Raw genomic sequence first — 14521 nt, forward strand, 5'->3', positions numbered from 1 at the left:
TGAAGTTGATTCCATGTACAGGTTTTAAAATCTCCTTCATGATATCCAGTATGAGTGCTCTGAAGCTTCATAATTAATAAAAGCGCCACTAATGAATGACCAGCTTCTCCCTGTCCATTGCTTTCATTTGTACAGCTGTACCACTTAGCCTTTGGGGTTTAATGCTTTAGAAATTCATGTATTCTTGCATGTATATTATACCACAGGGTCTCTTTATATGGTCCAACTAACCATTAGATTATAATTTATGTTACATATGATTTCAGAATTATCTAGAGTGGCAGTCAACAACCTTTTGGGCACCAAGAACCAGTTCTATGGAGAAAGATTTTTCCAGGGACTGGTGTGTGTGTGATTTCACGTGCTGTCTGCATTCTGCAAATGGGGCTTCGCTTGTTTGCAGGGCCCAATTGCTGGTATGCTGTAGACTAGTGCCGGTCCACAGACCAGGGGTTGGGGACCCATGATCTAGAGCAGTGATGGCAAACCTTTTAGACACTGAGTACCCAAATTGCAACCCAAAACCGACTTATTTATTGCAAAGTGCCAACACAGCAATTTAACCTGAATTAGGTTTTAGGTTTTACTACCTAAAATAATGATAAATGGAGAGTTCAGCTAATTGTTCTAAGAAAAACGTGATAAATGCACTTTTATGCCCCTTCTTTGTTTTCTGCTTTTGAAATATTACATTTAGCAACAATAAAAAAGAAAAACTTTTGTAATATCATTTCCCTTTCTCTCCCCCCCTCTCTTTCTCTTTCCCCTCTTTTTCTCTCGCTTTCCCTCCCACTCTTTGTCCCCACTCTCTGTCTTTTTCTCTCTCTCTCTCTTCTCCCCTTTCTCTCTCTTTCTTTCCCTCCCTCCTCTCTGTTTCTCTCTCCCCCCCCACGGGGGGGAAAGGAACCCCTGAACTGGAGCTGGGTGGTGGGAATGACGTCCAAAGGCCGACGAGCCTAGGAGCAGCATGCCCGAGCTCAGCTGGCTGGTGGGGAGATGGGACATCCCAACACAGGCAGCTCTGCAGGAAAAGAAACTGGTTGGTTTTTTTTGCCAAGCTGAGACAACGCAGGCTCACATTATGGCTCCACGTTGTAATGAGCTTCAGGAAGAGGACGAGACTCCATCTCCCCCATTGTGAAGCATGCGAGTGAAAAAGTTCACTAAATCAATTCCAACTTCGTGAGATCTTTTTCTTTCATGAGAAATTGGAATTGATTGAGTGAAACATGATTGGAGCTGGGCTGGGACGATTGCGCACGTGCCCACAGAGAGGGCTCTGTGTGCCACATCTGGCACGCATGCCATAGGTTCACCATCACGGATCTAGAGGCTACTGAAACTTTTCAATGATTATATATGCATGTGCCATTCTTTTTCCTCTAAATGTCTGCTTGCTGTTCCAGTTGCTTCTTTTAACCTATTCTTGACTTACTGTATGACTTTTAGAAGAGGTAGTACTTGGACAAACCTGCAAGATCTGCTTATCCTTCCTGTTTAAATATCTTTACACTGCATCTTCACAGAATAAGTATTTCTAACTACACAGATATTATATAAATTATATTAAACCAAGCTCATTTTTTTTCTTCAAGTTTGGATTTTTATTGTATTTATTCTTATAAGCCATTTTTCCTCTGAGCTAGATAAACCAGATTCTCATTATAGTCATAAACTGCAATCATCAAAAAACTTGCTACTGCTAAGATTTTGAGCATTCTTAAATAAGTAATAATTCAATTCTGATCAATGATTGCTTCCATAATATAGTTTGTGGAAGTGTTGGATTTTTTCAGTTGCAACAGACAATTAACTTGGGGTTCTACATAACTTTTAAGATTGTACTAACAATGTTTTTCATCATGAAAGAGCTATCGCCTTAATTAAAAAAAAATATCTTTTCATTATCATTCTCCTTCTAGAATGTTGTAACCACATAGGATGATGCATTCACTGACTTCACTGACACTACATGTTTGATCTTGGGGTTTCTGATTTATTGAGGTAATCCAGAGATTAACTTGCTGTAAATAAATTTTAAACAAAAAATAAAACACATTTAGGTGTTTTTGTATTATATTCTCAATGCCATTCTCTCTTCAAGGTACATACAGCAAGAACTAATTATATTCTACAAATTACATATACTCAATAATAATACACAATTTTAGAACACATTGTTAAATTGTGGCATGAGGGTTGGGAGTAAGTCAGTTCTTACCTATTTTGATAATTTTCTGTTCTTTTCCAAATCTCCTCACAGAAGTTATATAAAGATCTCTATTTTTGTCAATAAAAGCAATTTTCCTTTCATTTGTAAGACCCTTCTGATCTAAGGCAATTTCCACAATTTCTGTCTGTAATAATATTTGAATCAAAATCCACATTTGTATAAAAGCAAGATTATTTTTCAGTATAAAGATTTGCATTCTTTTTTTTAAATAATTTCTATTAGTTTGTCTTTAAAAACAACACAGAAAACAATCACACACATATAAAACAAAACACATCAAGACATAACATAATGTTCAAGATTTGCATTCTCAAATTTGTTAATATTGCTACTGTCACCAATATAGTACAATATTATCAATTAAAATTTTACTTATACTTACTGCTATAACACAGTAAGTACAAATGTGTGAGAATTGGGCAGCCATATAAATTAGTGTAATGAATAAAATAACAGATAATTTAGAGAACATATGTTCTTATAATACGATGGAAGAGGTAATGTAAATGACATTGGTAGAAGATGATCTGAAGTGGGAAGTACAGATTTTCCATATTACCCATCTATATTTTATTTCTCAATCTCTCTCCCCAATGGAACTTAGTAGCTCAGAGTCACATAAAATGGGAATGGAAAGAAACAATTTTAGAAAATAGATAAATAATTATTAAACCACAAATTTAAGATTACTGTGTGATTCTCCTTAAGTCAGAGCTATTATTTAAATATTTCAGATTGATTCAGAGAACTTCATGCATGATTAAATGGTTTTCCTCATTTCAGGAAAGAAAATTCTTTTGTTATCACCATAAAAAGATTAAAATGACATGACATGTTCCAATTGAACAGTTGTGGCATGTGACTACAGTAACATGGTTTCATTCAAATAAAGTTTAGTATTTTAATGTTATTTTATAAGAACAAGAACTGTGAAAAAGATGCCTAGACAAGGGACACAAATTCTTAATGAATGTATTATTGGCTTGAGCAATATCAGCTTTCAATCATCTTGCTTTTGATTCTCACTGATACTTTTTTAAAAAAGTCTTCCTGTAACTCAGTCTCAAGTAAGCATCAATGAACATAACTGACTTCTCAGTAACCATATAACACTTTCTACAGGAATCTGCTCAGACTAATCAGATTTCAAACTGAAACATGCTATGGTAATAGAAGATAGAATCTGGGTAAACATTTACTCAGTGCCGGTAACTTCTTGATATAAGTTGTTCATCAGATTATACTTTTTTCCAATATAAACTAGAGAAATATTAAACATTATTTACCTTATGACTCAGGGGTTTTCCATCTCCTAATGGTTTGCCAGATAAAGGTTCAAACAGATCAATAACTGTTTTTTAAAAAAAGATTAAAAAATTGATTACTGATAAAAATATAGATTATATTTTCATGTATTCACTGTAACGATGGTACATGTACCAACAAAGTATCAAATGGAGACCCTACCAGGCTAATTTAATAAATGCATTTAACAGTTCAAATAAGGACACTGATAACCTTTACTGTGTAATTGGTGCAAAATTTAAGTCATATTCTTTTGAGATATTGCTAGTAATCTAGCAATTAATCTCTCTTTACCTCAATTTAGCAAACAGTAATTTCTATTCTTTTATTCTTCTTTTCAAGGCATAACATGCTGTATAACTTTGATTCAATTTAGTATTTTCATAATTACCATTCTTGTGGCTGAGATGTAATCTCAGATGAGAAACAGAATAATGCTGAGGCACATAGGAAGCCTCAGGTCCAAGTAACAATTGAGTATCGGGTCTCATAGTCTGGCCTCACAGATTCTAACTATAAAACCACCATCTCCTTCAAGCTGGAAGTTATAGTACAAAGTTATGTACTGTATAACAAAGTTAAAATACAAAGAGCTAGAAGTTATAGTACAATTATGGATAGATCTCAGCTGAAGACTCTAATTGAAATTGAAATTAAGGCCATAAACCATGATGGTTTCATGTGGATCATCATATGATTGCACCCAATATTACAGTAGACATTAAGCGAACAAGTGGTCATAAAATGAACATGGTAGTTGTTAATGTCTCTGTAATTAAATAAACCCTTATTTAGGAAATACTGCATTAGAAAAATGTATATATAATCAGGTATAGTTTGTAGACAATTCCAAGTCATGGACTATTAGAAATCTCATCTTCACTTGACCCTGATATTGCAATCTCTATGTCCCTTGAAGCTTAGCAACTGGTGAGAACTTAAATTCCTTTAGAAATTGCATTTTACAGTTATAACCTTACATGACTAATCTGTAACGTGAATTACTAGATAACTAGCTTTACTCAGAAGGAGTAAGGAAAATCATGAAAAATAAAGTAAAATGAAGACCCATGGTATAGCAGGAATTTAAATATGAATTTTTATATATACAAGCCTACAATTTTATATAATTTTAGAGGTGTACTTCAATCATTCTATGATAGGGTGGGAAGTCTCCATGGAATACACAATATTCCTTTCACAATCCCAGAGCCCTGTCAGACTGGGTATGATAGAAAAAATGAATTGCAGGGTTTTTAAGGGACTTTTTTTTGCTTTGAGGATCAGGGTAGTTGATATTGATATCAATAGCATCCTTTAAAATCTAATCCAAGCAAGGGCCTTCTTCCAACAACAAGAACAATCAATTGCCTGTCCACACTACTGATATTAAACTGCCCACAATTATTATAGACATTCAAGAAAAAATAGTCACAGATGGAAAATTTAAAACTGATATCTTTGCCATTTAGTTGAAAGAAAACAATCAGGGAAAACAGAACCTGCACTTGTTCTGACTTGATGTGATTTCAAATGTCAGTGTTGTCAGTTTTTTGTTTATTGTTTGTAATTTGTGCTGAAGTTTTTATTTGGATCATATTAATTAACTTGAAGTTTAAAATAAAACCCCTTAAAGTTGTCTCTTTCCATATTGTGACTTTTATGTATATATTTTTTTAAAATGCTAATTTTCAGCAGTCAAGCAATTTCATACATATCTATTCAGATGTATGCTCTATGTGGAAACTATTTGTCAGAATACATGGGACTACAGTTTAGGAATATTATTTTAGAATTACTGTAGTACTGGAGTTTCCACATCTGGCCTACCAAAATCCATATGACCAATAAATGGCAGAAAAGAGTTTTCAAAAATCTGTTCGTTGTCCTCGGATAGTTATATAACTGTTTGTATTCCAGGTCTGATAACTTGGATGAGTTATCTTCCTATCACTTTTTGCTTTGCACCATGTCTCCAGTATAAGCCAGTGAGTAGAATGGAATGGAGTTTTAAAACTAATCATATTGTAATGTGGTCTTTTTAATTGAAAGTAGGGTAAGGTGAACATTTGTAATAAATACATGTTATAAATAAAAATAATAAGTATCAATACACTTTTTTAATAATATATTTTGAACTACTTTAAGATGTTCTACTTTGAAATATTTTCTTGGAAGCCTGATTTTGTCATCACAAACTTAGTTGGAATCTCTTTCAAACTTCAATTTGCTCTTGGTAAATGTAGACTTGGTGCTGAAGCAGCAAAGTGAAAACATTTGGGGATAAATATTTTGCTGCATGATTCTTATTAAAGCCAACAATAATACAGTGTTTTATGTTGATTTTATCTAATTTATATTTTAAGATTAAATAATTGTTCAATATTTCTGCCTGTGAGGTTTCTGCACTTATACTAATAATGTACAGTAAACATCTCAGAATGCAAAGGCATTTAGAGGAATTATTAATTCCAAACACAATCTAAACAATTTAATATTACATGCCAAATCTAATTGATAATATCATTTAAATTCAATGCAGCAAACATATTGAACTTTCAAAGATTCTTCCATTTGAATATCATGACTTTCTTCAGAAGGATAGGGATTGCGGTCACTGGTTGTATTGGCAGGAAAAAGTGCTGTTATAAGAACAGGTGTTGTTCTGATCTTATTGGTTACATATGAAAAAAAGAGTTAAGTCCAAATAGTTTAAGCCAGCTGTGTAAACATAAGAAAGTAACTTCTGACTTCAGAAAGTTGGGATTTTTTTGTTGATGCAAGTTTTTCCTTCTCAGATTCATTGCTCATGCTTTTACAAAAATTTTTATTTAAACACTTGTGATAATAACTTGAAAAATAAAATTAGGAAGACTGAATACAATAAAAGCTCCACTGTTTCTCAAAGAATAAAAAAGAGCAAAAGTTTATAGGTTTTTTAAAATTTGGTGATTATTAAAACAGACAAAATGGCAAAAAGTGTTACAAAAAAAGAACAAAGAACACAAACAATTCTGTACTATCATGTGATATGGTGGCTGATTCCAAACGTATTATGCAATTAATATTGTTTCATAAATATTTTACTATTTGCTTTTTAAAACAAACAGAATTGCTTTTCAAAACTATCTTTTATAAATCATTCAGGGTTTTTTTTTTTAAAAAAGTACAGGAGATACATATGGGCATTAGATTATCATGGATAGAAATGTTTCCATGTAGGAGATTGTGTTACCGTATCTCACAATCTTTTCAGAGTTATGTTTTAACTTTATATAGGAAGGAAATTTTTTCACATATTTTAATTACGATATAAAACGTATTTTAAACATTACATTAAACATATGTGTACACATACCTTTTTCATCAGATTTGTCCCTTATAGCTAAAGTATCACTACTCAAGGATACAGTTTGGCCATTCAGTATGTCAGTTCTCATGCCTGGAAACTTTGGAGAGGAAATTAAACGTCCCTCATAGGAATATAAGTAGATTCCTCCACCATCAACAAGAACAAAATGCCTAAGAGTTGGGGGTGAGATTATAGCCATCAATAACTTGGTTAATATTATAGTAACAATTATTAAACAACAAAACAAAACAAATTGTTTTGTAAATTTCTTGCATTGTTTAACAAGTTTATTTCATTATTTTAACTTATAAAATAACTTATAACTTATAAAATATTATGCTAACACTTATTTTTAGAGTTTTCTATTCTGTCAAAATAGGCTGTCTAATATTAGTTTGAATAAATCCTGTTTCATTTATCCAACATGCATATATTAGCATACGGATACCTTTACCATTTTTGAACCGCCAGAACATCATAAATTTTTAATTAGTTTATTTGTATAAAGGAGTGGAATATCAGCTGACCAATTTACATTCAGCCCAATACAGACTAATGCTCCAATTACTTGATCACAGTTAAATGATAAGCAAATAACCATTAAATTTCTTTTCTCTTGCCTGCTCTTTTCTCAAAAATAATTTTGGATCTGATTCTCAGCATCCAAACAGGTTCTCAATGTGTAAAAAAGGAGGTTTATAAAATGAGACAATAATAATAACAATAAACACCAATAATCTATCCAACTATAGATTAAAACTGGATGTAAACTTGCTTTGGAAGAAGGCTTGGTAAAATAAACATTCAGTGGGCAATGCTGGACTGGATTTAGCTAAACACTATTTTGAGACAAGCCTTTCCAGAAAGAAGCAAGTCCCCCACTCAAATAATGCTCCTCTCCAACTCCAAATAGGTAAGGATGAAAGCCTGTCACAACAAGTTAGAGCTCCAACTATCTCCAGCAAGCAATTAGGCAAATGTTAATGCCAATATATCTTTTTGCACAAGCCACTGCCATCCTTCTCCTGCTAGGAAGATATAGCAGACATTTGTTTTAGCTCTTGAGTTACAACCAGCAAGTGACAGACCTAAAATAAATAGAGGCTACCACCTTCCCCCCCTGGGAAGAGGGGGAGAAATGGACAACACACATTATTGTTTCTACTCTGTAGTTCCAACTGTAGGAGAAATGGTCAGGTTCATTTAGCATGGTTGATCTGTTACTCCGCAGAAAAAAAAAGAATGTGGGATTGTCAATCCCTATTGAAATCAAAGCAAATGGAAGTGCCTTATGGTATTTGAATAAATTTTACTTTAATAAAAATAAATGGTCTAAATAGTCATTTAAAATATATACCTTTCTGCTTGTAAAATTAAACTGACAGTTCCTTCTTTGAGGTCAAAGATTAAAGGTGTATTCCAGTTTTTAACTCTAAAATAAAGGGAAGGCAGTACACATTTAAAATTTGTTTATACAAAGCATTTAACGAATGTCTTCATTTATACAGAATATACAACCCCAAGAAGGCTACATATCCTTATATTGCCAAAAATATGTAAAAAATGTAAACCCTTTTTTACTTGATTTAAAAACAGATTGATTATTTAATTGTCTTTTATGTATTTTGCCTTTAGTTATCATTATAACGACACTGTTTAGTTACAGCTGCTGCGATTCAAAAAATGTACATATACACATGTGAGTTGTATTCTACAAGAACCCTGCATATTTCTTTAAAGCAGCACAGACACCCATTTAAAAAGAACTTTACATTAAAAAAAGGTTCAGTGATTTGGCAGAAGTAATTTGCTAATCTTAAATGACAATGCAGTAAAAGTGCTACACTCAATTTGTCAGCAAATTTGGAAAACTCAGCAGTGGCCACAGGATTGGAAAAGGTCAGTTTACATTCCAATTCCAAAGAAAAGCAATCCCAAAGAATGTTCAAACTATCGCACCATTGCACTGATTTCACATGCTAGTAAGGTTATGCTTAAAATCCTACAGGCTAGGCTCCAGCTGTATGTGGATCGAGAACTACCAGAAGTATAGGCAGGATTTCGAAGAGGCAGAGGAACTAGAGATCAAATTGCCAACATACGCTGGATCATGGAGAAAGCTAGGGAGTTCCAGAAAAACATCTACTTCTGCTTCATTGACTATGCTAAAGCCTTTGACTGTGTGAATCACAGCAAATTGTGGCAAGTTCTTAAAGAGATGGGCATACCAGACCATCTTATTTGTCTCTTGAGAAACCTGTATGCAGGTCAAGAAGTAACAGTGAGAACTGGACATGGAACCACTGATTGGTTCAAAATTGGAGAAGGAGTCCGGCAAGGCTGTATACAATCACCCGCCTATTTAACATATATGCAGAGACATCATGAGAAAGGTAGGGCTGGATGAATCAAAAATTGGAATTAAGATTGCCGGGAGAAATATCAACAACCTCACTCAACATGCAGATGATACCACTCTAATGACAGAAAACGAAGAGGAACTAAAAAGTTTCTTGATAAAGGAGGAGAATGCAAAAGTTGGCTTGAAACTCAACATTAAGAAAACTAAGACCATGGCATCCGGCCCTCCCAATTCCTGGCAGATAGATGGGGAAGAAATGGAGGTAGTGACAGATTTTATTTTCCTGGGCTCCAAGATCACTGCAGATGGGGACTGCAGCCAAGAAATTAAAAGACGCTCGCTCCTGGGGAGGAAAGCTATGGCAAATCTAGACAGTATACTAAAAACCAGAGACATCACCCTGCCAACAAAAGTGTGTATAGTCAAGGCTATGGTTTTTCCAGTTGCAATGTATGGCTGTGAAAATTGGACCATAAGAAAGGCTGAGTGCCAAAGAACTGAGGCCTTTAAACTCTGGTGCTGGAGAAGACTCCTGCGAGTCCCTTGGACTGCAAGGCGAAAAAACAAGTCAGTTCTAGAGGAGATCAACCCTGACTGCTCTTTAAAAGGCCAGATCCTGAAGATGAAACTGAAATACTTTGGCCACCTAATGAGGCCAAAGAATGAAGAATGAATGAGATGGTGTAGGGTTTCCTGCCTGGGCAGCGGGTTGGACTAGAAGGCCTCCAAGGTCCCTTCCAACTCTGTTGTTATATTATAAGAAGAGCCTAAGCTTGGAAAGATTGAGGGCAAAAGAAGAAAGGGACGACTGAGAATGAGGTGGCTGGATAGAGTCACTGAAGCAGTAGGCGTGAGCTTAAATGGACTCCAGGGGATGGTAGAGGATAGGAAGGCCTGGAAGAACGTTGTCCATGGGGTTGCAATGGGTCAGACACGACTTCGCAACTAACAACAACGAATTTGCTAAGCAGATCAATTATGAGTTCTAAAGAATTCATAATTGCATTAAAAGACATAGTTCTGTTAAGGAAATCATATGGGTTCACTACAATGCCTTTGTTCATAGATAACTAAGTATACCCAGTCAATTCCACAAGTAATTAAGAAGGAGAAGGAGAAGGAGAAGGAGAATTGTGAAACTATATATACTGGTTTATTTGTCAAATTCTGGCTGCTTCTCTAAATCAAACCACATCAAAGTTATTACATATTTACAATTTATGAGATAATATATCTTCAATTCTAATTACTTACGAGAATATGTAACACTGAAGAGATGTTGAAACTACTAAATGACCAAAATTCAAAGATGCTTTAATTACTCTGTCACGAAATTCCAGCAAATCCACTGCATCATTAAGTACATTACGAACCTAATAAGTTAAAGCCCATAGTTAAATCAAACTTAAATACATAAGTGGAGCATTTCAATTTTAATGTCAACTATAATAAATATAAATAAATGTATCATTTCTTCATAATTGTATTTAGCAATTCAAATATTTTTCAAAAAAAAAACAAAAACCTTACAAGCAATTGTTTAAAAATAAGACCACACAGTATATTGAGAGAATGAACCAAGCCAAACCAAACTAAAAGGACCCAATCCTTTTATGTAACACCTAGCTTAAAGATGGCCAGAACAGAGCTGGGCATATCCTTTGAAAGGAGTGTTTGCAAAATATCGTATCACTGAGGCAATCATATATTTTCTAAGTCTGTGCAGCTACTTCAGAAGCTCTCCAAGCTGTTTCCACATATGCATACTTTTTCTTCTCTTCTTGTGCAATGGGTATATTGTGCATGTGAGGAGTCTCTGAAGTAGTCACTTAAGTTGGGACTTGGTCACTTAAATTAGGAATTCAAAAATAGATGCTTTGTATATACTCTTATGAATTTTAAAGGACTGCATACAAAAGACTTGCAATGCTCTCAATGTTCAAACCACCAGATTAGGTGCTGACAAAAATATTTTCCGTACATATGACAGGATATTTTTATGTTTATTTATCAAATTTAAGCACCGCCTGTCTCACACTCAAATAATTTCTAAAAGTTTAAATGGGCAAAGGTTTGCATTTTAAATGTCAGTAGAAGTAGGCTGTAAACCTCTCTTCACTCTCAATCCTACTGAAGCATTTCAGTTGACTTTTTTTAGTTCACCAAAAAAACCAACAACAACAACACCCCACCACCTACTTGAAGTTTCTATGACATAGAAGCCTTGCTAAATCTAATCTAAAACATCTCCCTTCCTTGGCATTTTCCCAAATAATAATATATCAATTTTTCCTTTGAAATTTGCAATGTTCCTATTATTGTTATTATATTGGGACACTCTGCCAAACTTCTTTGTCTCATGAAAATTATCAATTTTTCATGAACAGGACTCCACATTATGCTCATATCTTCTTGTATCTCTTTCTGTATCTACATTCCACTTCCATTTTTATCAAAAAAACCCAGTAAATTCTATCCATATATAATCAGTGTTTTTCCTCTGCACATCACAGAGATTTAAAATCTGGTTGATAGAACTGATAATGTTCTGGAGTTACAGAAACATTGTTTACAACTGATCACCAAATTTGCTGCCACTTGGAACACCCTGGTAATAATTAAGTCCGGTAATAATTAAATAATTAAACCACTTGGAAGAGCTTTGCATAGGGATATGCAATGAGATGCACTGACAACAGACTATTGCTTATTTCTCCAGGACATTTTGTTTATCACCTTGAATGGACCAATCTGGATATTCTGGAAAAGTTCACAGAATTCAGGACATTCTCTAATGCTTAATACATCTAGGTCATCACAAATCACTTTCTATTCAATGTACTTTCAGAATAACACCACCCTAGAATACCTAGATCAGAGCATTCTAGAGGAAAACAATGTAACATTCCACTGCTGGACAGCCTCATTTTGTACATCCATGTTTCTGCCTGCAGAATTTATAATCAATATTTCCTTATCACCTCTCAGCACTTGGAAGCATTTTTTTCTAAACTACTAGACTAACATTAATAAATTAACTTTTGTGCAGAAGAATAAAGAAATGTATATTATTTTATTTCATCCCTCCCCCACTTCATGGGATGAATGTTGGAGTCGCTGAACTACTGGATAGTTTAGACTGGCTCAAAATCACTCAATGAACTTCCATGGCTAAGAACGGACTTGAAGCTGAGTCTCCCTGGCCATAGTTCATATTGTTAAGTACTACTACACACTGGCTCTCCAAAGAGACTCCAGTGGATATGACTATCCACAAAGCCCTTGAATCTATCTAAAACAACTATTTGTCACAATACAAAATTTCAGAATGTTAAAAAATCACCAAATCATATTGTAAATAGTTGCTATATTTGGAATTAAGGATTTAATTAATACATTAGACAAATCTTGGGAAATTCTTGAAAGAAAATTGGCCCATTTTTGCAGAAAGAATAACTCATTTTTATATTGTAAACCTAAGTTGTAAACCTAATCTTGTGTAGCTTCTTTTCCAAAAACACCACACTACTAACCAGAGCATATAAAACATTTGCTAGACCAATTCTAGAATACAGCTCGCCTGTTTGGAACCCTCACCACATCTCTGACATCAATACAATTGAACGTGTCCAGAAATATTTTACAAGAAGAGTTCTCCATTCCTCTGAAAACAATAAAATACCTTATCCCACCAGACTTGAAATCCTAGGCTTAGAAAATTTGGAACTCCGTCGCCTTCGACAAGACCTAAGTTTAACTCATAGAATCATCTATTGTAATGTCCTTCCTGTCAAAGACTACTTCAGCTTTAATTGCAATAATACTAGAGCAACTAATAGATTTAAACATAATGTCAACCGCTTTAATCTAGATTGCAGAAAATATGACTTCTGTAACAGAATCATCAGTGCTTGGAATACTTTACCTGACTCTGTGGTCTCTTCTCATAATCCTAAAAGCTTTAACCAAAAACTTTCTACTATTGACCTCACCCCATTCCTAAGAGGACCATAAGGGGTGTGCATAAGCGCACAAACGTGCCTAGCGTTCCTGTCCTATTGTTTTTCTTTTCTTCTTCCTATATATATATATATGCTTATACCTCCTTATATTTACTCATATAAGTGTTTATATACTATATAATCTTTTTGTATGATACCTACATATATTGTTGTGACAAAATAAATAAATAAAAATAAAAATATAGTTGCAAGGAACAACTTTAGGAGGTACCAGTGCTTGATAGCCCTCATGATCAGGAAATCCCTATTAATTTTTGAATCTCCCTCTGAAAAGCCGCAATCTGCTGGTTCTTGTTCTACCTTGGGGAGCTATGGAGAATAAATTCCCATCCTAATCCTTCTAGTATTGGAAGATAGCTATCATGTTTCCACTGGACCTTGGTTTCTTTAGGCTAAGCATACCAGTGTCCTTTAACTATTTTTCAAAGTGATTAGCCTCCAAGCACCTCATCATCATCATCTTTGTCGCTCTTCTCTGTACTGTTTCCAGTTCCCCAGGGTCCTCCTTGAATTATCATGAAAAGAACCAAATATGGTATTTCAAGTGTGGTCTGACCAGTGCAATGCAGAACTTCCTATGATATCATTAACAATTTTTGGCAGATGTAGCACATTGCTGGCTCATGTTTAATCTGTGGCCTACAAGGACACTTACATCTTTCTCACAGTACTATTTACCACCTATCTTGTACTGGTACATTTTATTTTTCTTACCTCAGTACAAAACCTTATATTCTTGTTGATGAATTGCATGTTGTTGGCTGGAGCTCATTGTTCAAGTTTATCAAGATCATTCTGAAGTGTTAACAGTACTTCCCCTATTGATTTTGGAACTATTAAAGACAACATATTGAGCCCTGTTTTTAAACCAACTATGAGTCTATCTAGTAGGATCATCCATCCCACATATTTCCATTTTCAAAGGATATTCAACTGGATTTACTTCTGAATAGAAGTATTAGAGGCTGGTGCATTTAAAATGTTGTATGTAGCCCAGGATCAATCGCCTTCAGGCAAGATGGGTGGCAATCAAATCAAATTAATCAATAAATAGCTTCAACAAACTTTTACAAAAAATTAACATTTGAAAAATAAAAATGGTCAGTATTCCTTAGAAAAAAAATGATAATAAATAAGAATAAGTGAAATATTGATGTTGTTTAATAAATACAAAAAATGAGCCATTTTTTATTTAGTAATGGCATTCTATTTACAGAAATATATAACAAAATTAATTATAAAAATAA

General features: G+C 34.1%; 1 protein-coding gene across 3 annotated transcripts in view; it reads right to left on the reverse strand.

Annotated features, from left to right (window-relative positions):
* Positions 1 to 14521, reverse strand: part of IFT80 (intraflagellar transport 80) — a 65228-nt gene that overhangs the window by 12092 nt on the left and 38615 nt on the right. For all 3 annotated transcript variants that reach the window (XM_058188424.1, XM_058188422.1, XM_058188423.1), the window contains 5 exons: positions 10507 to 10625; positions 8248 to 8322; positions 6897 to 7060; positions 3520 to 3584; positions 2222 to 2357 (listed from right to left, as the gene is read on the reverse strand). In XM_058188424.1, the coding sequence (XP_058044407.1) occupies positions 2222 to 2357; positions 3520 to 3584; positions 6897 to 7060; positions 8248 to 8322; positions 10507 to 10625 (559 nt within the window). The remainder of the gene's footprint in view (positions 1 to 2221; positions 2358 to 3519; positions 3585 to 6896; positions 7061 to 8247; positions 8323 to 10506; positions 10626 to 14521) is intronic.

Source organism: Ahaetulla prasina, chromosome 6 (assembly GCF_028640845.1).
Source record: "Ahaetulla prasina isolate Xishuangbanna chromosome 6, ASM2864084v1, whole genome shotgun sequence".
Classification (NCBI taxonomy): Eukaryota; Metazoa; Chordata; class Lepidosauria; order Squamata; family Colubridae; genus Ahaetulla; species Ahaetulla prasina.